Source organism: Tenebrio molitor, chromosome 6, assembly GCF_963966145.1.
Source record: "Tenebrio molitor chromosome 6, icTenMoli1.1, whole genome shotgun sequence".
In the NCBI taxonomy this organism is placed as follows: Eukaryota; Metazoa; Arthropoda; class Insecta; order Coleoptera; family Tenebrionidae; genus Tenebrio; species Tenebrio molitor.
In genome coordinates, this window is record NC_091051.1 from 2,760,993 (window position 1) to 2,785,769 (window position 24,777).

Here is a 24,777-nt window from a genome sequence, read left to right on the forward strand (position 1 = left end):
GTCGCACTTGTTATGCACCTGCGGGATTTGGTTCGTCTCCGTGCTAAATCATGTTTATGACAGAAAATCGTGGAAAAGGGGCGATTTTCCTTGGGAAAAGGTCGCCTTTTCCTGGGACGGTACACTAGACGAGGCCCTCGTGCCAGCCATGCGGGGCGAGTCGCGTCAACAAGCTCGCATTAATCGAAAATGAGTGTAGAGGAAAGCGACTGCCATGATTGATTCTAAGCGTCGTTGCAAAGATGTCCAAGTAGAAAAGTTTTCATAATATGTGGGATATTTAGCCGGAAAACAGCAGTGAAGTGGTAATAAAATTTTGTTTTAAGTCCGTAGATTACGTATTCGGGGTCGGTTGCATCGGCCTAAGTCATGTTATTATCGAAATCGCGAATTTGACGTGTTAGGTTCAATGGCTACACGGTGTACGCCATCGTTTTTCCGTCGGCGAAATCGACGTCGTTTGGGGCTTGGGGCGGCCGTCGCCGTGCAAACCGGGCCTGCCGGGGGTGCACTCGTCGATATCTCGCCCCGATAATCGACAAATCGTCGATCGGGAATTAGTGTGGGAGTGTCATAATTTGACATTTAAAAAAACTAAATCTTCTTTGTTGTCGGCCTGTTCGTTGACCTTGAATTCCAACCTATTTGTTTACATGTCGAGGGGATGAGTTTTCTTTGATTTCATGAATGGTCTACCGATTGTTCTAGTGTTCATAATGGTTGTGGATGTACCTGTGAGAAGTTTTCATCACAAAATGCAGCCTGCTGGGATGAATCCACGCGAACTATCAGAAAACGACGACTGGGCCACATCCCTAGTGCTCGATCCCCACCTGGGCTTCACCACTCACAAAATGAACACCAGGTACAGGCCCCCCAAGACCAACACTGCTGAACTCAAGAGCATCGTCGAGGAGTTCCAGCGGACCCAAAACTACGAGAAAGCATATAACAACATCTCCAAAGGAGACTGGATGCCCAAAATCAAATCCAAAATACAGCAGACCAAGCTGAGAGAGCATGTGAGTAGATGACGTATAAATAGGTCAAGTAGCAGTTGTCTCGCACAATTATTCGTTTAATTGTAATTAATGGCGTGCATAACCTCATTTTTTCAAGGCGAGGTATGCAACCCGCATTAGCCGCGCGACTGCGGGTTGCATACTCAACAGGCGTCGTGTCTAATCGCCTGCATTTGAACCGGCCCCGCATCACTATCGAGCCCGATCTAATTACGTATTCACCTTTTTTGCAGTTAATGATGGTATTGTGTCCGAGAGATTGACATTTACACGCCAAATGTGACACAGTTCCATCTTGTTTCTGCTGTGTATTTTGAAATTGTAAGAGTAGAGCGTGTAAGTGAAGGTTTTGATGGCAATACACGAACAAATTTTCTTGGTCCCGTGGGAATTTGTCTTGTGTTGTCGTTATCGTTTTTACTGAATGAGACTCTCTTCCAGATTTATCGCTATTTGAGGGTGTTCGACGTGGAGTCGGGCTTCGTGATCGAGCCCTGCTTCAGATACTCGCTGGAGGGTCAGAAAGGGGCGAAGATCTCGTCGACGAGGAAGTGGAACAAGAACGAGAAGATCGAGTGCCTGGTGGGATGCATAGCCGAGCTGACGGAAGAAGAGGAGAGGCAGCTGTTGCACCCGGGCAAGAACGACTTCTCGGTGATGTACAGCTGCAGGAAGAACTGCGCTCAGCTGTGGCTGGGCCCCGCTGCGTACATCAACCACGATTGCAGAGCGAACTGCAAGTTTGTGGCGACGGGTCGGGATACGGCGTGCGTGAAGGTGCTGCGCGACATCGAGGTGGGGGAGGAGATCACTTGCTTCTACGGGGAGGACTTCTTCGGCGACAAGAACTGTTATTGCGAGTGCGAGACGTGCGAGAGACGCTGCACGGGCGCCTTCGCCAAGGAGACCGACAAGAAGGAGGAGAACGGGTACAGATTGCGCGAGACCGACAACCGCATCAACAGGACCAAGCAGAAGATCCGGTGCACCAAGACCGACGAGCAGTTCGGCCGCGCCGAGGACAAGATCGTGGCGCCGCTCAGCATGAAGGAGCTGCGCCAGAAGGGCCTGACGAAGTACGACGCGGAGCTGCTGATCGCGCAGGGGTGCAAATTCTCGGACATCGGCGAGTTCCAGCGGAAGAACCGGTTGAGCGTGTCGAGTGGCGGCAAGGACGTCGACAATAACGATAAGAAGTGCGACGAGAAAAAATCTGTGATAGACGAGCGAATCGCGTTGGTCAGCACTCGGACGTCGCGGCTCCAGAGGAGGCAGGCCAGACAGGCCAACCAGGAGCTGATGCAGACCACCACGCACAACGTCTCCAGGTCGAACCTGCTGGACGACCTGCAGAGCAACGCGAGCAGTTGCATGAGCAATTACAGCGACCAGGACCCGGTGTGCGACGCGACGCAACAGAACCGCAAGTTCAACGACAAGCACGAGAGCGGCAAGGGGGTTCCCTCAGTCTCAGGTAAAACCCCGACTCGAAGAGACCCTCCGCATCTAGAACGGTTTGTGTTTGCAGATCGCCCCGCCACTCCCGTGCACCCATCCGAGAACGGCATCACGTTGCGCAACCACAAGTGTCTCCCCCAGGAGTCGGCGATGCCCAAGCTCGAGCCCCAGGTGCAGAACGGCACGAAGCGCCCCGCGTCCAAGAACCGCGGCAGGACGCGCCACTCGTCGCGCCTCACCAAGACCAACAACAACATCATCACTGCCAACCACCACGACAAGGACGTATACGAGTTCGACGACGACGAGGCCAAGACGGACTCGCTCTGTCTGCGCCAGAACAAGACGAAAGAGACGAACGGGGACGTCGCCACCAAGCCGGAGGAGGTCGTCGACGAGCCGACGGACAAGCCCGACGAGTGGGAAGAGGAGAAGGCGGAGCCGGCGTACGTGCCCCACGTCGAGAAGACGCCAGAGAAGGTGCGGACGGTCAAGCTGACCCTCAGGATGAAGCGGAGCCCGGTGCTGGACGAGGTGATAGAGTCGGGGAACAGTCTGAGTGAGGACAGTGCGGCGCCGGAATACGAGATACTGAGAGTCGAGGGGGTGGACAGGATCGAGGACGAGGAGGACGGGGAGTGTACACCGTTCTCGCACACGCGGAAGAAACGCCACAAAGTGAAAGACAAGAAGGAGAAGAAGGAGCGGAAGTCGAAACAGACGGAGGAAGTGACTCGGGTGCCGATGAAAAGGTTAAGGTTAATTTTTGGAAACGAGAGTCACACGATCGATATCCCGTCCACTAGTTCAAATTGTCACACATGACTTTTTCCTTTCTGATGTAACGCGATTCCGTACATAGTTTTAATATTTTTTTACGCATTGTACAGCAAGGACGTTCTTTTTATTATTTATTTATTTTTACTAATTTGTCAATGTGTAGGAAATGTTTTTCTCTTCTTTTTTCTAACTGGCTGTTGAAGTTCATCATCATTCGGACGTCTCCAGACCGGTGGCGCCCTCGACCTTCACGAAATGCTGGACGTTTTATTCGAGAATCGAGTGTGCGGCGCACGTCGACGTTTCTCGTCCGCCGAACAAAACTCAGACGTGCCCGCTCAATTCCAAACAACCAAATTTTCGTACCAGTGCAATAATCACTCGAAGCGTCTCCAAATTACGTCACCACTGCCGTGCGCAGAAGGAGAACGTATACAAATATCTGACGGACGAGCATCCCAGCTTTTGGTGTTGCGTCGTTTGTTATTTAAATAGATCGGTAGCGGTGGCGGCGCCAGCATCGAAACGTTTTCGTTTTCGCCTCGAGGATACAGCTTTAGGAATTTCGTCGGGATTTGATATTTGATTTGGTCGGGGGAAGGTCGAGGGCGCCACGGAACGACCAGACCGCTGTGATTCAGATTGTTCGATTGTTTTTTTTATCATCGTGGATTGTCAAAAATGTGTTTCTGTGGTATTTTTTCAGGAGTCGACGTGAAGCGACGAAGATTCGTTGTAAATGTGAGGGAACGTAGGTAGATAAATAAGATTTTCGTGACGCGACGCCTCGTCCTCCGACTAACAAACATACAAAAGAACCATTCCATAAACAGATCGTTAATTTATTTTATTTATGTGTTTATCGTACTGTACAATGACAGATCTTACTAGATTAATTAATATGATTTGGTAGGTGCACATCACGCACCTGACTTAGTTGTCTTCGTTTCTCGAGTAAAAATCTAGGGATTAGTTCTTTGTATTACTAATGATTAGATTTTTCGTGACCAGTTTCGCAAATTTATTTTTACAAGCATTTATCGAAATGACTACGACGTTGTGGATATACCTCATCACGAGCGATGTTTGCTGTAATATTACGTTTTTAGATAAATTCTTGTTGAAATTTACTGTTGAAATTTTATAATGTCTGTGGAAAGTGTACGCATCATCTGTGAATATGTAATTCGCTGTAAGGAACCCAGTGCTGGGATCCTATAAGCATCGGATAAAGTGCATATTGCACGCTAATTGTAAATATATTTGTAATATGTACCGATAAGGATTAATGCATTACTTAAATTTACCTCATGTTTATATGAAGACACATCATCGATCATTTCTTACATTGTCTCCCGCCGAGTTCCTACAGCTGCTCCCTAGTTTGTCGTGGTGTGAATGCAAATGTAAATGTATCGGAAGCGCACGGATTGTATTGATGTAAGAAATGACAGCAGAGAATAAACTTTTATAAAACGAGACTCGCTCGCTCTTTGTCTCAACAGCGTTTATTAAGCTCAAGGTTATACAATGCCAATTTGTCCCAACTAAACTATAAAGACACTTTACAAAAATCTTGTCGACGGCGATCAGGTTCTCTTTAAATAAATATATTTACATTCATCTACCAAAGTAACAATATAAAAATAATATCACATTCAGAGGATACAATCAACGTAGGTGTATAATTGCGTAAATCTTGAACAATTAACAGTTTACAGAGAGAGATATGCTTAGGCTAACCCCTACGAATGGCCCCGTATATAATATCATAAAGTGGTAAGCACACCGTTATTGCGTCGTTCAGGTCAGATCCCTCTGACAGTCCTTTGGCGCCAAATTCGCCGCTACGTCATCCCGTGTCTATTTTTATTCGCGATTTCGAACAGAAACGTGCGAGCGGTGATGAGAGTTGGACGCGTGGGAAAAACCGCGTCGTGTAGTGCCGGCGTGTCGAGGGTGGAGGTTCGGTAACAGCAATTCCGGTGCAGGATGGTAAGTAAAGAATTCTGTTCGGGGAAGGTCAAGGCGTGCGAAAGGGGCGGCGTCCGCAGGCGAGATCTTCGCATCTCCGCGGCAACGTGTTTAACTGCACGTGCGGCGTTGGGTTTTACCGCGCGGCCAAAATGTAAGCACGGACAACGTTTGAACATCGCTCGATTTAGTTTTCCAAGAAGTCGACTACAGCTTGACACTTATTGCATCATTCGGGACGACACAACCGGTGATTTTCGCGCGGCCTTGAATCTTCCCCGGCTGAAGCGGTAACAAGTAAATTTGAAATCGATTGCGCTTCCGGCCGATCGAAGTAAATTTTTGCCTCCGGAGCCGCCCCGCGAAACTAGGAACACGAACGGTCTTGCGATATGTGGAGGCGCGCCTAGTCCCCTCGGCGACTGCTCAGCACGGGCGACTGCGTCGGCACTTTGTTCGTGTTGTTGCACTCGAGGGAAGACTCTTTGGGAGACTTGGGGGAAGAACTGGCGCGTTTGTCGGTCAAGACGACGTGCGCAGGGCTCGTCGGACTGTCCGGGGGCGAGTTTTGAGCAACTGCGTTTATCTCGACGTCCGTGGTCTTGGTGGGTGTGGCGTCGTCCTCTTGGCCGACGCAGCCGATGATCATCTGGCGGCTCTCGGGGTCGACCAGTCTGAACGTCTCCAGGAACTCGTTCAGGTCCACCAGGCCGTCCTTGTTGATGTCCATCAGACGGCAGATCTCGACTAGCTGCTCTTGGGTGATGGGGTTGGGCATGTGCTCTTTGATCAGGTTGCACGCTTCGGAGAACTCGTCCAGACTGATGAAACCAGAGTTGTCTTTGTCGATGATGCGGAAGATCGCCTCCAAGTTGCCCTTGTTGCGGTAGAGGGTCTCCACGACGGTGCTGGCGCCCTGGACGGACTGCAATCACAGTTAGTTCGGGGCGGTGGCGAGGCCTCTTACAAGCTTACATTGATTTTGTGGCTGCTGATGTTCTCGAAGGTCGAGCTGTAGGTGACCTTCTGGGTGTCGGGGTCGACCGTCACCAGTTTCTCTTTGAGCATCCTCCACGGAAGGCCCAGACCGGTGGCGCGCTCCATCACTTTACACCACTCGCTCACGCTGATGTAACCTGAAACAACATCAACTCAATATTCCTCCAGACACTAAAACAAAATAAAACCGATTTGTCCAATTGTGCAACAAACTGTAATCCACTAAACTCTACTGCACTCTGATGGGGTTCCACGTTGGTAGTCGATTACAGACTTGACCTTTCAACTTCCTCGTAAAAAGGGGCGGAGCGACGTAGCAATCTCTTTATTTTATGAAAATTTAACGAAGACTGAATATTTAGAAGACGGAAGGAAGGAGCAAACTTTTATTACGGATTAAAGGCAAACAATTGAAATTTCTTAAAAACTTCGACTTGTCTAGATTGAACTTGACGTTCGTGTTTGGCAGGTCTTACTTTTCACATTTTTATCTCTCGAATCGAAACTCGGACGACGTTTTAATTACGCTGTAAACTCGAATCAACTTCCAATGTCACAATATTGGGTGGAGATGAACCCAAAAAATGTTACACACAGAAATGATTAAACTTTTTCTATTTCGGTGTCACAATGAGCATTTTGTGACCCTGAAAACAGTTGCACTAATTTCTAGTGATTATTGAAAATGGGGTTGGTATTGATGGTGTTAAATGTGATGTCATTTGAATCTGAATTCATGTTTTGAATCAAAATAAACTATTACGGGGGTTGATTTATTATTGTAAGAACATTTGGGAGACAATTTGAAATTTAATTTTCAATGAAAAGACCCAATACCAACCCAATTCCATTAAAATAAAAGTCACTAACCTAAACCCTCTCGTTCGACGCCTCCACCATTTTTACAAAACAAGATTTAAACTCTTTTATTATGACACACAGAGGCGTTCAGTTTTTTTGTATTCAGTTCACCACGATTAAGTCCACATTTCACGCAAAAAGTTACAAGAACATCGTTTCCGCACGAAAGAAATATTTTATCGGTTTATCGACAGAAGTTTCAGTTTTATTCGAGTTATGGAGAAACGAAAACAACAATCGATGTCCGGATCGGGCCGCAGAACGTTTACTTCCTTTGCAAAAAACCAATTATTATGCTTGAAAACCCGTGCAAGCTATGAAACTTTGTCCTGTTTTTTACTAACAAGTAATTTCTTACATAATAAAACTGAATTCTCGTTCAAACTCGAAACCCTTCTTAACCCTAAAATATGAAATTATTTTTCCAGCCATTTGCTCCTTCCCTCGTCACTCCTGCAAGAAAATGTCCCAACCTTTCCCACCATATTTTACCTGTCGACCCATTTCACCCAACTGTGGTATTATTCCCACGAATTCCCTTTGTTCCAACAAACAAACATCCAACACTCAACAAGTGTATTTTTACTGAAATCTATAAAAACACTTCTCATCAAACTTGTTTATTTTGAATTAAGAATAACTGAAGATACACCAAACCAAAATTGTGTGTATTGAAAAACAAGTTTCATAAGTGCCGTAGTTACGAGTTAGTTTAAAGAATGAGTGTTTCAAGGTCTTATGAAACGAGTTTTTTTACACTATTTTTGCCATTTTTATGCCGTTTTTAAATAAAATTTTTTACTTCAATCGATTTAGGGATTTTTGTGGCGGTTGGTAATGTCTTAATTTTAAAAGTAAAAATTTGATCTAGTCACCCTTTGTTTTATCCAAATTCTGTCACAAAACCCGAATATGGAAGATAATTCCGCATCAAGCTTTGCTAACCTAAAAATTTTCGTAAAATGTTCCGTGAATTAATGGCTAAAATGACATCGCAGATGATGACGTCGCGTTCGTTAATCAAAATGGAGGTAAGTTACAAAAATAATTATCTACGAACTCATTCTTTCTTTCGTAAACGCAACATCTGTGACGTTATGAGTCGATCTGCAATCACCGCAAAAAGTCAATCCCGAAGAGGCACAGGAAGTGGTTTTAGGATGACCGAGTGATGAGAATTCCATTCGGGACAAATTCAGGCCTCTCTTAAGCTGAATAGTGTTGTTTATCAGCTCTATTCGCGTTCACCGGAGTTTATTTTGTAGAGAAAGGGAAGCTTTGGGTGGACGCTGACGAGCGATTATTAGCCCGGAACCGGTTCGTGGTTGTCGATCAGAAGATAAACCTGATCGATGCAGTGTGTGTGTAAACCCCACAATTGTGGAGCGAACAGACTGACAATCTGGGTGGATCTACACAGTGACCTAATAAATATTTGATTCGTGGCTATAACGTCACGACTCCCAATATTTTCCCTTCGGTTTGCTCTTGGAAGATTTGAACGTGATTAAAAATGTTGCGGAAACTTGGTTTGAGATTGTTTCCCCCACCGGTGCTAATTCTGGCCCTCGCCCCCACTAACCTGTCAGTTCGGGATCGACTTTGACGAACTCCTTCTCCAATTTGGTCTTGTTCGTCATTATTTGTCCGTGAAGTTCCCTTATAGCGGAGGCTTCGACCAGACCTATCCTTTGATGGAACGTTAACCTTTTCGCCCTCCCCGCCGCCGCCATGTACTGCACGAAGTGGGTGTCTAGCTGGGGCCCCACCAGCTTCAGATACGCCCCCTTGTTCGAACCGAGCTCGTAATAATTCGACGCCGAAAATATCGTTATCACCTGAAACCCAACAGCCGAAAGGTCAGACAAGGTCATCGAAGGATCCGCCGGACTTCACCGAGTTGTCGTGGATGACTTCGTACCCCTCGGACTTGCACTCGTGCGACCGCACGATATACATCATGCGGTTTTTCTCCAGGAAGTTCTTGGAGACGTCGGGGCCGAAGTACGTGCCGGCGCCCCTCAGAGCGTTGGGGATGCAGCCGTTGCCGACCTGGGGGTCCGACCAGAGAATGTCGAACACCTGGAACGAGACACGGATGCGGGGGCGGTTTCGGAGGTGGTAATTTTTTACCTGTTTCCATTCCACCTTATCGATGAGTTCCGCGCCTGGAGCAGAACTGTCGCTGATAGGGGGCCGCAGCAGAGAGGCGTACTGAAAAAGAGACACTCTTGACGAACTATCGATGAAACAGGAGCGAAGCGTGACAAGTGCATTTTTGCTTTTCTCGCTTGCACGACGAGGACAAAGCGTTTTTCAAAGGGAATTTACGAGGCGAGCTGTCAGCTCTGCGTCTGTCGACGGAATTAAATGCAGTCCAGGAGGTCGCAAAGGGACCACGACTGTTGCACTTAACCGGCGATAGATAAATCTCCGGCACACCTGCAAGCATTTAAATGTGACGCGGAATTTCATTTGCGGAGGATTTTCCAGGAACCCTTAGCGTAATGGGTGAAGATGCGCCCCACTTGCCAGTCTCCACGCTTTTAAAATATTTCCGCAGGATTTTATCGTAGTGGTTTATAAATTCAATTCTTCAACGGTGGGTTATCTCGCTTTTTTCAAGTTTTCTTAACTAATGCGAGGGATAAAGGGGCGAAGTTCGATTCATCACAGTTAACTGTATTTTGATTTAGCTCAAACGTACTGATTTCTCGTCACCATTTTGTTAAAAATAAATTTGCTATTTTTCTTGCTTATTGCTAGACACAGACTGGGATTCTTTTTGCATTCGATTCGCCACAATTAAATCAATTAAAGACGGTTTTCAGATTTGATCTATATAGTTCAGATAATAACTGAAATATCATTATATTTATGCAAAACATATTCCGGCGCGTCCACCATTTTTGGGCAAATCACAAATCATACAAGGTCGTGTGGATTTTTGTATTCGATTCGTTATGATTTCGTCCACAAAAGACAATTTTTGGATTTGATCTACCTCAAACAGTCACTGAGATATCATTATTTGTTTAATTCAAAAAATATTCCGGCGCCTCCACCATTTTTGCAAAAGACAAATTTGCAATTTACTTTATTATCGCTAGAAACAAAGCCATGTGGATTTTTGTAATCGAATCGTTACTCTTTAATCGATAAAAGACAGTTTTTGGATTTGATTTAGCTCAAATGGTCCCTGAAATTTAAAAAATAATCGGGCGCCTCCACCATTTTTGCAAATTTAAATTAGCTTTTTCTTTACTATTGATAGAGAGAATCAGGGAGCTATTGATTCGTTGGATTCGTCCCAATTGAATCTATAAAAGACTGTTTTCAGATTTAATTTAGCTCAAACGGTAATTGAGATATCATTCTTTTTATTTTAAAAATCTTCCGGCGCCTCCACCACTTTTGCAACCCATAAATTTGCAGTTTACTTGGTTATTGCCAGAGACAAAGTCATGCGGTTTTTTGTATTCGATTCATGACAATTTAATCTTCAAAAGACAGTTTTTAGATTTGATCCACGTCAGATGGTAATTATTTCTTAGTCACAGCATCTCTTTACTACAATTACAGATGGAATGAGGAAGTTTTTTGGATTTGATTTACCAAAATAAAATCCATAAATGACAACTTTTAGATTTTATTAAGCTCAAACGATTATTATTAAAATGTCGTTGATTTTAGTAAAAAAAAATCTGGCGTCTCCACCATTTTTGCAAAATATGACTAACGTTTTTTTTACTTTTGCTGGCGATAGAATCATGATGGTTTTCATGTTTTATTCAACTCAAACAATCACCAAGATGTCGTTATTTTTAGCAAAAAATTTCCCGGCGCATCCACCGATTTTGTAGAATGTAAATTTGCAGTTTTATTTAATTCTGCTGGAGATAGAATTGTGAAGATTGATACATTCGATTTGTGACAATAAAATCTACAAAAGATGGCTTTCAGATTTGATTTACTTCATTACTTATATTTAGTACACATTTATTCCCACACCTGCAGAACAAATTTGTGGTTTTTATAATTGCTAGAGAAAAAGTAATACGGCTTTTTGTATTCGATTCGTTACGATTTCATCTACAAAAGACGGTTGTTAGATTGGAAATAGCTCAAACAAAAACTGACGTATCATTATTTTTATTCAGAAGAATATTCAGGCGCCTCCACCATTTTTGTACATTTTAAATTAGCTCTTTTCTTTACTATTGATGAGAGAATCAGGAAGCTTTTGATTCGTTTGATTCGTCACAATCGAATCTATAAAAAACAATTTTCAGGTTTGATTTGGCTCAAATAGTAACTGAGACATCATTATTTTTATTCAAAAAATATCCAGCATTTTTCTCATACATACATTTAAAGTTTACTTGATTATTGCTAGAGAAACCTTTTTGAATTCGATTTGTTACGATTTAATCAACTAAAGGAAATTTTTAGATTTGAAATACCACAAACAATAATTGAGATATAATTATGTTTTTATTCAAAAAATATTCCGGCGCCTCCACCATTTTTACAACGATTAAACCTGCACTTTACTTAATTATTATTGGAGACAAACTCATGCCGATTTTTGTGTTCCATTCGTCACGATTTCAGCTACAAAAGACAGTTTTCAGATTTGAAATATGTAGCTTAAAGAATAACCGAGATATTATTTTTTTATTCAAAAAATATTCCGGCGCCTCCACCATTTTTGCAACTAATAAACCTACTTGATTATTACTAGAGACAAACTCATGCCGATTTATGTGTTCGATTCGTCACGATTTAATCTACAAAAGACAGCTTTTAGATTCGAAATAGCTCAAACAATAACTGAGATATACATTTTTTTAATTCAAAAAAATTTTCCGGCGCTTCCACCATTTTTGCAATGAATAAATCTGCAGTTTACTTGGTTATCGCCAAGGACAAAGTCTTCCAGCGTTTTGTATTCGATTCGTTACGATTCAATCTACGAAAGTTTTTAGTCAAAAATATTCCGGCGCCTTCACCATTTTTGCAACTAATAAACCTGCACTTTACTTGATTATTATTAGAGACAAACTCATGCGACTTTTTGTGTTGGATTTGTCACGATTTAATCTACAAAAGACAGTTTTTAAATTTGAAATAGCTCAAACAATAACTGAGATATAATTTTTTAATTCAAAAAATAATCCGGCGCCTCCACCATTTTTGCAACTAATAAACCTGCACTTTACTTGATTATTACTAGAGACAAGCTAATGTCGATTTTTGTGTTCGATTCGTCACGATTTAAGCTACAAAAGACAGCTTTTAGATTTGAAACAGCTCAAACATTAATTGAGATATCATTGTTTTTTTAATTCAAGAAATATTCCGACACCTCCATCATTTTTGCAGTGAATAAATCTGCAGTTTACTTGGTCATTGCTGGAAACAAAGTCTTGTAGCGTTTTGTATTCGATTGGTCACTACATATTTAATTTATGAGTGTTTATTCAAAAAAATATTCCGGCGCCTCCACCATTTTTGCAACTAATAACCCTGAAATTTTCTTGATTATTACTAGAGACAAACTCATGCCGATTTTTGTGTTCGATTCGTCACGATTTAATCTACGAAAGACAGCTTTTAGATTTGAAATAGCTCAAACAATAACTGAGATATAAATTTTTTTAATTCAAAAAATATTCCGGCGCTTCCACCATTTTTGCAATGAATAAATCTGCAGTTTACTTGGTTATCGCTAAGGACAAAGTCTTCCAGCGTTTTGTATTCGATTCGTTACGATTCAATCTACGAAAGTGCTTATTCAAAAAAATATTCCGGCGCCTCCACCATTTTTGCAACTAATAAACCTGCACTTTACTTGATTATTATTAGAGACACTCGTGCGACTTTTTGTGTTCGATTTGTCACGATTTAATCTACAAAAGACAGTTTTTAAATTTGAAATAGCTCAAACAATAACTGAGATATAATTTTTTTAATTCAAAAAATAATCCGGCGCCTCCACCATTTTTGCACTGAATAAATCTGCAGTTTACTTGGTTATTGCTAGAGACAAGGTCTTGCAGCGTTTTGTATTCGATTCGTTACGATTGAATCTACGAAAGTGTTTATTCAAAAAAATATTCCGGCGCCTCCATCATTTTGGCAACTAATAAACCTGCACTTGATTATTACTAGAGACAAACTAATGTCGATTTTTGTGTTCGATTCGTCACGATTTAAGCTACAAAAGACAGTTTTTAGATTTGAAATAACTCAAACATAGCCGAGATATTATTTTTTTTATTCAAAAAATATTCTGGCACCTCCATTTTTTTTGTAACAAATAAACTTGCACTTTACTTGATTATTATTAACGACAAAGTCATGCCGCTTGTTGTGTTCGATTCGTCACGATCTACATAACAGTGTTTAGATTTGAAATAGCTCAAGCAATAACTGAGATATCATTATGTTTTTTTTATTCAAAAAATATTCCGGCGCTTCCACCATTTTTGCAACGATTAAACCTGCACGTCACTTGCCGATTTTTGTATTCGATTCGTCACGAGTTAATCTTGAAAAGACAGTTTTAGATTTGAAATATCTCAAACAATAACGGAGATATAATTTTTGTTTGTTCAAAAAATATTCCGACGCCTCCATAATTTTTTTACTTGGTTATTGCTAGAAACAAAGTCTTGCACGTTTTGTATTCAATTCGTTACGGGTTTAATCTACGAAAATTTTTATTCAAAAAATATTCCGGCGCCTCCACCATTTTTGCAACGAATAAACTTGCAATTTACTTGATTATTATTAAAAACAAAGTCATGCGGCTTTTTGTATTCGATTCGTCACAGTTTTTAAATTTGAAATAGTTCCACAATAACCGAGATTAATTTTCGCAGCACAAACAGTAACTGAATTCTAATTTTTTTGTTAGAAAAAAATCCAACACCTCCACCATTTTTGTGAACAAAATCGCAGTTTTCTATACGATTGCTAGAAATAGAAGCATGTAGTTTTGCATCCGATTCCTCATTATTATTTTATTTTTTTTTTAATATTCTGGCGCCCCCACCATTTCTCTCCTAAAGATAAATTCCATCATAATTGAATTACAACGTTTGTGAAATTTATAGTGGAACCCTTTGCACATATTTTAATCATCACACCATGCTTTGTCCCCACCTTCCACCCGAAAAATAATTCTCTGCCCACTCACCTTCCCCCTGTCCAAACTCCTGATCAAATCTAGATCCGTGGTGTCGGAGATGCCTCCGTGGACAATCAAGACCTTGTTGTTGACGATGGTGCCCAGCGGTAGCCACCGGTACACCCCTTCGATCAGTTTGAGCAGCTTCTCCGAGTTCCTCTGCAATCAAATTAACCTTGACACCCTACTCTGGTGATTCGCCGCGGTTTTCTCCAATTTGCCCCGTTCGAACCTAACCTCGTTAGTCTGTTAAGACGCGAAAATTATGAATCGTGGAGGCGGCCGCGTCCTTCCGCCTGTAGTTGAATATCTTTGCATCCGTCTTGGAGGTTTCAATTGGGGGCCTTTGTGTTAAGTTCGGCCTGGATTGAAGAGTCGAGTGTCGGCCTGGCGCGATTCATCAATAATGTGACACCTCTTAAATTAAAACGTTGGTTGAGGGTTTTAGCGTGACAGGAAAATCGATGGGCGCGTAAGCCCCGCGAGATAATAGAGACACCGACACCGGTTTTTACTTACTCGGTATTTGGACTGCATTTCCCTGATGAAGCCGTACCTGTGAACGATGACGGTTTTAATAGGCAATCCACCCCGAAACGAAACTAATTAATGGGGATGCGATAGACGCGCCCCCCGGCGAGCTCACCTCGAGTTCATTATGTTGTCCTCGTGGTTGCCCCTGTTCAGGAAAACACCTCCGGGGTAGACGAGCATGCAGGACAAGAGGACCAGGAGCACCTCGATGCCTCGCTTCCCCCTGTCGACGAAGTCCCCGTTGAACACGTACGGGTTCTCCGGCGACGGCAGCCCGTTCTGAAAACAACACCAGCGAGGCCTCGTCAGTTATCATTATCTGATAAACGAAACGAGAAGTCGGGCTGGAATTACATTTGCCTCTTCGTGCGATGAACTAAAAGCTCGGACGCTGTTTTAATCGCCGCCAAATTATCGATGGCGCCCGAGGAATTCGGAGCTTTGACCTATTACATATTTAACATTACGAAGACGCTGGACCGGGGCCAAGTCCGTTGGAGCCAAAACGAAACATGAGTTGTCGTAAATTTTCAGTGTTGCTTTAGTAAATTAACGGATTTGTTGATGTTAAGCTGCGAGCTTTGCTCTTTTTATTTTTTGCCTCATTATGTTGGTAGTTTTGGCTAAAAGGAAATGCGACAGACGTCCCAGATTCTTCCGCACTGCCGCAGATATTACAATAGTTTTTTTTATGAAAGCTCATAAATAAATTTACAAAGCTCTATTTGTGTATTTCGTGTGTGATGTAATTTTCAGCGAGGTGGCGTTTTCGAGGTCACGTTAGAACCGTTCATTGTGCTAAATTTTTCGTGATTGTTGCTAAAGATAGAGCTACGCAATTTTGCAATTGATTTCTCACAACTGAAAAAAATCGCACCATTTTTTCACTATTGCCAGAGATATGAGTCTTGCATTCGAATCCTCACAATCGCATTTACGAAAGATCCAGCTCAAACAGTTACCAAGATATTATTTTTAATAAAAATCACAAATTGCATATGGTTTCATATTTTCATAATGCGACACTATTCGTTTGTTCTTTCCGGTGGTATTGCAAAGCTTCCGGATAAATTGATAGAAAAGTAAATGCGAAGGATGTGCTGACTGAAGCAAGAATTGTAACGAACATCTTCTGCGGTAAGAGTTCCAAGCTTTCATTTTTTTTTTCAAAGCTCCAACCGCAGAGACAAATCTTGTAGTTTGTTTCTTTTAAGAACTGTAAAACAGGAAAGGCAATGTCACAGTAATAGACCTGTTTTTGTTGCAAGATTGTACCATACTATGAAGTCAATAAAAGCATTTCTAAATTAAAGTAATCGTTTTTTTTTATCCTCTTAGTTTGTTCGTGCGTCGTTGGTTTTAGGAAAGTCATTAAATAGAATCTAGCATTTGCAATGTTCTTTACTACAGACAGAATCATGCAGTTTTGCAATCGATTCCTTTCAGTAAGTAAAAAACACACAGTTTTTACTTTAATCTTCCTCAAAGGCTAGCAGAGATGTGAATATTTTTAGTTAAAAAAATCCTGGCGACTCCACCATTTTAGCAAAAGATATATTCGCTGTTTTCTTGACAATTGCTGGAGAGAAAATTTCGCTTTTTGCACTTGAGTCATCACAACTGAATCTACAAGACAGTTTTAAAATTTGATTTAGCTCAAACGACAAGAAAGATATCGTAATTTTTAGTTGAAAGAATCCTGGCGTCTCCACCATTTTAGCAAAATATAAATTCGCCTTTTCCTTACTATGCGTAGAAAGAGAATCATGACGCTTTTTACATTCGATTCATCACAATTGAATCTCCAAGGGGCAGTTTCTAGATTTGACCTAGTTCAAACAATAACTGAGATATCATTATTTTTTTTACTCAAAAAATATTCCGGCGCCTCCACCATTTTGCAAAACATGAAATTACAATTATTGTTAGAGACAAAGTCATGCGGCTTTATGTATTCGATCAGTTACAATTTCGTCTACAAAAGACAGTTTTTAAATTTGATCTGGCTCAATCGACAGGAAAGATATCATTATTTTTGTTTAAAAAATATTCCGGCGCCTCCACCATTTTTGGAATTTATTTGCACTTTACTAGAGGCAAAGTTATGCGACTTTTTATATTCGATTAGTTACAATTTAATGTACGAAAGGCAGTTTTAAAATTTGATCTAGCTCAAATGACAAGAAAGATATCGTAATTTTTCTTTGAAAGAATCCTGGCGCCTCCACCATTTTAGAAAAATATAAATTCACGTTTTCTTTACTATGTCTAGAAAGAGAATCATGACGCTTTTTACATTAGATTCATCACAATTGAATCTCCAAGGGACAGTTTTTAAATCTGACCTAGTTCAAACAATAACTGACATACCATAATGTTTTACTCAACAAATATTCTGGCGCTTCCACCATTTCGCAAAACATGAAATTACATTTTACTCAATTATTATTAGAGACAAAGTCATGCGGCTTTTTGTATTCGATCAGTCACAATTTCGTCTACAAAAGACAGTTTTTAAATTTGATCTGGCTCAATCGACAAGAAAGATATCGTTACATTTGTTTAAAAAAATATTCCGGCGCCTCCACCATTTTTGGAATTTATTTATACTTTACTTTATTACTAGAGGCAAAGTTATGCGACTTTTTATTTTCGATTAGTTACGATTTAATCTACGAAAGACAGTTTTAAAATTTGATCTAGCTCAAACGACAAGAAAGATATCGTAATTTTTCTTTGAAAGAATCCTGGCGCCTCCACCATTTTAGCAAAATATAAATTCGCCTTTTCCTTACTATGTCTAGAAAGAGAATCATGACGCTTTTTACATTCGATTCATCACAATTGAATCTCCAAGGGGCAGTTTTTAGATTTGATCTAGTTCAAATAATAACTGAGATATCATTTTTTTTTTTTAATTCAAAAAATATTCCGGCGCCTCCACCATTTCGCAAAACATGAAATTACATTTTACTCAATTATTGTTAGAGATTCGATCAGTTACAATTTCGTCCACAAAAGACAGTTTTTAAATTTGATCTGGCTCAATCGACAAAAAAGATATCGTTATTTTTGTTGAAAACATATTCCGGCGCCTCCACCATTTTTGCAATGTATGTATAAATTTGCAATTTCTTTTTATTATTACTAGCACATATAGTGAGAGAGCTTTCGCATTCGATTCGTCACACCGAATCTGTAAAAGACAGTTCTTAGATTTGATCTAGCTCAAACGGTAACTGAGACATGAATATTTTTCGTCCTGGCGGGAGTGTTTCGTGTGTGATGTAATTTTCAGCCTGGAGGTCGCGTTAAAAGCTCTCAGTGCGCTTAATTTTTTTATGTGTCTGTGGGCTTCCTTTATTTAATAATAATGGTCGATCTTTCGCTTTTACAAACTTTGGGAGTAACGAAGCAATAGTAAAAGTTGCAACAAAGTTGTAAAATAAATTTATACCTTGAATACTCGACTCGCCGTAGGTAATGCCGTAAATATATAACTTACAATTCAGCTTTTATTCTCCTTTTTTTCAGACACAAAATCGATAGTTCTTGTTTTTTCAAATTATGACCCTAAGTACACTACACTAATTGTTTGGATATATTTAAGCTCCTGTTATTTTTGCATTAATGGAAATTCCTTTTAACGGTGCAGGAAGATTTTTTGTTCGTTGCTGAACTTTTATTTTTCTAAAATTAAACAGCAGTGATAAATTTTTTAAACGGCTGTAAACTTCGGCGAGCCTTGCAGCAATACGTTGCAACTCAACATTGTAGCAATATTCCTTTTATTTTTTCCTACCTCCGAGACAAATTTTGTTCATTGTAATTCACATGGCGGATGCGCCGGGTCAGTCTCGCACAAAGCTTTATCTTCCTTTGTCTGTTAACACGTTGTCACAAATATACCTTCCTAGTTTTTGTTTTTTGTATATTATAAAGCTCACGTGATAACGCTGTTTCGTACGTAATGTAATTTTCACTAACTTGCCGTTTTCTAGGTCACGTTAGAGAGCTTCATTATGCTAAAATTTTCTTTTCAACCGACGCAGATTGGATATTGGGAAAATTATGTCTTGACTCATAATTTAGGCAAACTTTCACTTTTTAACAAAACTCTGAATTAAATTTATGCAGCAAATATTTTCAACGAACCTCAGAAAATCCAAGACATGGTGTAACTTTCAACTTAGCTTGGATTTTTCTTATTTAAAATTTTTAAAAGCTTTCTTACATTTCCAGATCGTGAGTGTTAGTGATTAAGACGTTTATTGTTTTTTTTCTCCATTTCTCCAACCTTCTGTCTTATTTTTTGTTGATTATAAAATTTAAAAATCAAACAACGGCAAATCCAGAGGTACATTAAGTCAGTCTTGTAGAAGTTACAGTTTGCAATTCAAATTTAACAGTGTAGCAATATTCTTTTTATTCTGTCGTATACTTCAAATTTATTGCATTGTAAATTTAGCCGGGTTACGATTTTCTGCAAGCTTTTATCTTGCATCTGTTACATACTGTAGTGTTTCTCATCTTCTGCTGTTTATCTTCCTATTTTGAAAGTTCTTGAGAACATGAAATAAAAGCAAACTTGAATGCGGATCAAGCAAGTTTTGTAGAAATTATCTTTTCAACGTAAAATAATATTTCCTCTTAATTTTCATTTTGTTTCAATTATAAATGTTCCTAGAAGCTACATTTTTTCCTTTTTCCTTCACCCCACCTAACTACAATTTAAAACTAATTCACGACACATCAGCTTTAAGCAAATTGTCTCTTGCATGTAGACTAATAATTCAGCAAAGTTTTCAGGACGTAACACTAATCCTTTTGTCTCAACGAAACTTAGACTAAAGTCGAAACTTATGCAACAGTAAAATTAATTAAATCGTGAGTCAAGCCCAGAACGATGATTGAAGAGATTTTTTTTTACCTTTATTCAAGAGTTCTCCTTTTTCCAAAAGTGTGAATCTTAAAAGCGGTAATTATGAAGTTTGTTAAGTTTTTATGTCGTTTATTCCTTTGAACTTTATGAGATTTAACAACCACCGATGCGAACAGAGTCGGTTTGCACAAATTACATTTTGCATATTCTTTCGTACTTTCATGATGTGGCACTATTGCTTTGTTCTTTGCAAAGTTATTACAAAGCTTTCGAATAAATTTATGTAAAAGTAAATGTGACGGATGCGCTGACTCGATCAGGAATTGTAGCGATGTTATGAGTTAAGAGTTACCAGATTTTATTTTCTTTTCTCATATTACCAACCACAAAACGGTAGTTCTTTTCTATCCACAGTACGAGATCAAATTGTTTAGTTTGTTTTTTGAAAATTATACATTTTAAGAACTGGAAAATAGTTAACTGTGTGTTACAGTAAAATATCTAATTTTGTTGTATTAAACTGGATTTGGCCCAAGGAATAAGCGAGATGTCGTTATTTTTAGTAAAAAAGTTCCTGGCGCCTCAACCATTTTTTGCAAAATATAAATTGGCTATTTTCTTAACTAATACCAGAGATAGAGTAATACATTCGATTTGCAACAATTAAATCTACAAAAGACGGTTTTTAGATTTGATTTAACTAAAACAGTAGCTGAGATATAATTAGTTTTATTAAAATAATATCCCGGCGCCTCCACCATTTTTACAAAAGACTTTACTTAATTATCGCTAGAGAGAAAGACAGGCGGCTTTTTGTAATCGATTTGTTACGATTTCTTCTACAAAAGACAGCTTTTGGATTTGATGTACTTCAAACACTAACTGAAATATCATTACTTTTATCCAAAAAATATTCCGGCGCCTCCACCATTTCTCTAATAGATAAATTTTGCAGTTTATGTAATTGTTCCTACAGACAAAATTATGCGTCTTTTTGTATTCGATTCGTTATGATTTCATCTACAAAACACATATTTTGGATTTGATCTACCTCAAACAGCAACTGAGATATCATTATTTTTACTCAAAAAATATTCTGACGCCTCCAGTTTTGCCAAAGATAAAAATGCAATTTTTATTGGATGTTGTCAGACGTAGGCTCGTGTGGTTTTTTGAATTCGATTCGTCACAATGAAATCTATAAGAGACACTTTTTGTATTTGATTTAGCTCAAGCAGTAACAGAAATGAATATTTTTAGTTTAAAAAAAAAACAGAGTGTCGTAGAGACGCACGATAGAAGTGAAACTTTTGTATTACAGGGAAACATTGCAATTATTCATCAATCACTTTTAAATAGCATATTCACAACAAAATTGTATATTTTAATGAATAATAATAAATTATAAACAACGATAACACTAAACAATATCGAAATGCGTAACTCATTGTTCATTTTTAAGCCTCCAGTTTAAAAGAGACGACATTATCGAGAAATGCCGTGAGTGTGACAAAGACAGAAGTATACACAATTTTAAGGAATGTTTGTATCGTGTCAAACAGATTAACTTACATTTAAATGAGATGGAAATATTGGCGCAACCCATGATGGCGCAACCGTTGTGCGAGCACTGCTCCCACTCGACTCGACAGTGTTTACCCCCACCACTTTTCGTCACACAAAAAGGTTGCCGATCAGAATTTCAAAACCCTCCCATAAAAAGTTTCACTTCAAAAATATAAATTTGCAGTTATTGCTAAAGATAGATTCATACAGTTTTCGCATTCGATTTGCCAGAATTAACTCTATATAAAATGCAGTTTTTAAATTTAATTTAGCTCAAACAATGACCAATACATAGTTAGTTCTATTCGAAAAATATCCCGGCGCCTCCACCACTTTTGCAAAAGATATTGCTTACGATGACATTTTTTACATTTGATTGGCCACAATTAAATTCATAAAAGACAGTTTTTAGATATGATTTAGTTCAAACAGTAACTGTGATAGCATTGTTTTTTTTTTTTATTAAAAAAATATTCCGGCGCCTCCATCATTTTTGCAAAAGACAAATTCTCGCTTTACTTTATTATCCCTTTTTTATGGCTTTTTGTAATCAATTCGTTACGATTTCATCTACAAAAGACAGCTTTTGGATTAGATCTATCTCAAACAGTAATTGAGATATCATTACTTTTATTCAAAAAATATTCCGGCGCCTCCACCATTTTTGTAAAAACAAATTTGAAATTTACTTTATTATCGCTAAAGACAAAGTCATGCGGCTTTTTGTATTCGATTCGTTACGATTTCATCTACAAAAGACAGCTTTTGGATTAGATCTATCTCAAACAGTAATTGAGATATCATTACTTTTATTCAAAAAATATTCCGGCGCCTCCACCATTTTTGTAAAAACAAATTTGAAATTTACTTTATTATCGCTAAAGACAAAGTCATGCGGCTTTTTCTATTCGATTCGTTACGATTTCATCTACAAAAGACAGCTTTTGGATTAGATTTATCTCAAACAGTAATTGAGATATCATTACTTTTATTAAAAAAATATTCCGGCGCCTCCACCATTTTTGTAAAAACAAATTTGAAATTTACTTTATTATCGCTAAAGACAAAGTCATGCGGCTTTTTCTATTCGATTCGTTTCGATTTCATCTACAAAAGACAGCTTTTGGATTTGATCTATCTCAAACAGTAATTGAGATATCATTACTTTTATTAAAAAAATATTCCGGCGCCTCCACCATTTTTGTAAAAACAAATTTGAAATTTACTTTATTATCGCTAAAGACAAAGTCATGCGGCTTTTTGTATTCGATTCGTTACGATTTCATCTACAAAAGACAGCTTTTGGATTTGATCTATCTCAAACAGTAATTGAGATATCATTACTTTTATTCAAAAAATATTCTGGCGTTTCCACAATTTTTAGATACATTTTGCAGTTTCTTTAATTGTTGTTAGAGACAAAGTGAAGCAGCTTTCTGTATTCGATTCGATACGATTTAATTTACAAAAAGCAGCATAATTTTAATTCTAAAAATATCCCGGCGCCCTCACCATTTTTACAAAACATACTATTTTTACAATGCAATGATGCAAGTTTTTACATTTGATTGGCCACAATTAAATTCGCAAAAGACTGTTTTTTGATTTGATTTAGTTCAAATAGTGACTGAAATGTTATTTTTAGCGCGAAAAATATCCCGGCGCCTCCACCATTTCTGCAACACCCATTTTTTTTTTAAACTGGTTAGAATTAGTCGGTTGAATGCATAAACGTTTTTTTTTTTTTTGGAACAAATGCAATTGAGAAGCGATCCCAAACCGGTAAACAAGAAGGGGTGCGTCGTTAGCTTTAGTAAAATAATTATTATCCCCACATACGGCGTAATTTTCAGTGAGCTAGCATTTTCTAGGTCACGTCACTGAAATTTCATTATTTCCCAAGCCTTCCGCATTTAATAAAAATTCATTACAAATCGCTGAACACAAAAGCTATTCCCGTTTCGCTTGAACGTTTTTATTTCGATTTTAATTAATTTGTTATTCAACAGAGTGCAACCGCACGATTTACCACCGGTCACGCAATATTTGACGGATGCGCCGCACACTGCACAATTTTCGCTCAATCCACCCTCTTCCTGTTCAACCCTGAGCGCCTCCAATACCAACAATAATTTAGTCCGTCCGACCGGAGTGTATCCGGCCTCGACCCTCGAGATGCAATTATCGGACAATAAATAACGAGATTTAAAGAAGCGGGCGAAGTTTGACAAACTCGGCTTCGCTTTGACGGCCGATCGATATTTCATTAAGGAAAAAAATCAAAGACTTCGGTAATTACCTTGTGGAAGATGACGAGGAGGTCGTCGAGTTTGCCGTGGAGGTCGCCGCAGACGGTTATCTGCTTGGAGATAGCGGTGGAAGCGAGATTCAAGTTGGGCAATCTCTTCAGCTTCACGATGGACTCTTTGAGGATCTCGGCGACGTAGCGGGGCTGCAGGCGGTAGTGCTGCAAGGCGCGAATCAAAAGCGGATCAGGCAACTGTTGCACCGATTGGAAATTAATTTGTCTCACCCTGCGCCTGCGGTACACCTCGATCAGCTTCTTCAGCTGCTCCTCGTCCATCGGAAACTCCAGCTTGAACTTGTGGTCCCTCTCGCTGCTGTCCAACAGCTCGTCCTCGCAATCGTCCGACTCGTCCTCGAACTTCATGTCGAGGTCCTCTAAATCAGACAGTTATTTTTAAACACGCATCTATTTATCCGCCCCCATTGTCATGTAAATGCGCTCGGCTCTATGTAAATAAGACGAGGATGCGGAACTCCGCACCTTCGGTCTGAATAATTCAGCGCCCCGGATGATTTTTCCGACATATCTGCGCGCCCCTAATCAAATCTAACACTTAACGCCCCCGACGACTACATTTTTCACCGGCCCAATTTCTATACTACTCTAAAAGGGTGTTTGATTAGAGGGGGCGACAGCCGACACTCACCTATTGACGAGTTCCTCGAAGTCGTGGAAGATTCGGATGTTCGATTGGTGGTGTTTGGAATGTGCGTTAGCAGAGCGTTGAAAAAGTTGTAAAGCTGAAAGCAAACGGAAATAATTTTTGGCGACAGGAATGCAGACTGCACCAGTTCGCGGAGGATTGATTTGTCTGCACTTCGGATAAATATTTTATCAACGTTTTGCCGTGTTTCACTCGCCCAAAAAAACTCGTTAAATTTTGCTTTGCCAGGAGGCAATTTGTTAACGCTGTGTGCACCAAATGGGGATGATTTAATCTGGCGGATGTTCAAAGCGCTAATCAGCGCAGGATAAAATGTTGCAAATTCGCATTAAAAATCCAAGCCCGAATTGAAATGCCACGACCACCACCTCCAAAAAATGAAACTGTTGTACAAGTCGTCGCAAACCCCAAACCACTTGCCGATTGATTCAGCTTGGCACTAAAGCAACTAGAATTTATAACTGGGCTTCTCTTGATCTCGCTCCGTGCGATTATCCTGTCGAGGACTGGGACTTTTTCAGGTTCTCCTCCTTT

At 39.8% G+C, this 24,777-nt stretch overlaps 3 protein-coding genes across 5 annotated transcripts in view; 2 read left to right on the forward strand and 1 right to left on the reverse strand.

Moving 5' to 3' along the window:
- Positions 1 to 10: 10 nt before the first annotated feature.
- On the forward strand, positions 11 to 4,741 carry Hmt4-20 (Histone methyltransferase 4-20). 2 transcript variants are annotated; one of them, XM_069050544.1, is made up of 4 exons: positions 11 to 305; positions 709 to 1,022; positions 1,464 to 2,496; positions 2,551 to 4,741. In XM_069050544.1, the coding sequence occupies exons 2-4, from the start codon at positions 717 to 719 to the stop codon at positions 3,303 to 3,305; spliced, it is 2,094 nt and encodes a 697-aa protein (XP_068906645.1). In that variant the 5' UTR covers positions 11 to 305; positions 709 to 716; the 3' UTR covers positions 3,306 to 4,741. The 2 variants fall into 2 exon arrangements, with proteins under 2 accessions (XP_068906645.1, XP_068906644.1); XM_069050543.1 differs by lacking the exon at positions 11 to 305 and having other exon boundaries at positions 383 to 1,022.
- Positions 4,722 to 24,777, reverse strand: part of rdgC (retinal degeneration C) — a 50,083-nt gene continuing 30,027 nt past the window's right edge. For both annotated transcript variants that reach the window (XM_069050540.1, XM_069050541.1), the window contains 11 exons: positions 24,226 to 24,319; positions 23,805 to 23,953; positions 23,571 to 23,738; positions 14,936 to 15,102; positions 14,809 to 14,845; positions 14,299 to 14,448; positions 9,228 to 9,308; positions 8,991 to 9,176; positions 8,677 to 8,932; positions 6,210 to 6,370; positions 4,722 to 6,159 (listed from right to left, as the gene is read on the reverse strand). In XM_069050540.1, the coding sequence (XP_068906641.1) occupies positions 5,641 to 6,159; positions 6,210 to 6,370; positions 8,677 to 8,932; positions 8,991 to 9,176; positions 9,228 to 9,308; positions 14,299 to 14,448; positions 14,809 to 14,845; positions 14,936 to 15,102; positions 23,571 to 23,738; positions 23,805 to 23,953; positions 24,226 to 24,319 (1,968 nt within the window). In that variant the 3' untranslated portion in view covers positions 4,722 to 5,640. The remainder of the gene's footprint in view (positions 6,160 to 6,209; positions 6,371 to 8,676; positions 8,933 to 8,990; positions 9,177 to 9,227; positions 9,309 to 14,298; positions 14,449 to 14,808; positions 14,846 to 14,935; positions 15,103 to 23,570; positions 23,739 to 23,804; positions 23,954 to 24,225; positions 24,320 to 24,777) is intronic.
- LOC138132858 (uncharacterized) overlaps positions 5,147 to 24,777 on the forward strand; it is a 31,884-nt gene continuing 12,253 nt past the window's right edge. The window contains exon 1 of the mRNA XM_069050531.1: positions 5,147 to 5,255. Within this exon, the coding sequence (XP_068906632.1) occupies positions 5,253 to 5,255 (3 nt within the window). The 5' untranslated portion in view covers positions 5,147 to 5,252. The remainder of the gene's footprint in view (positions 5,256 to 24,777) is intronic.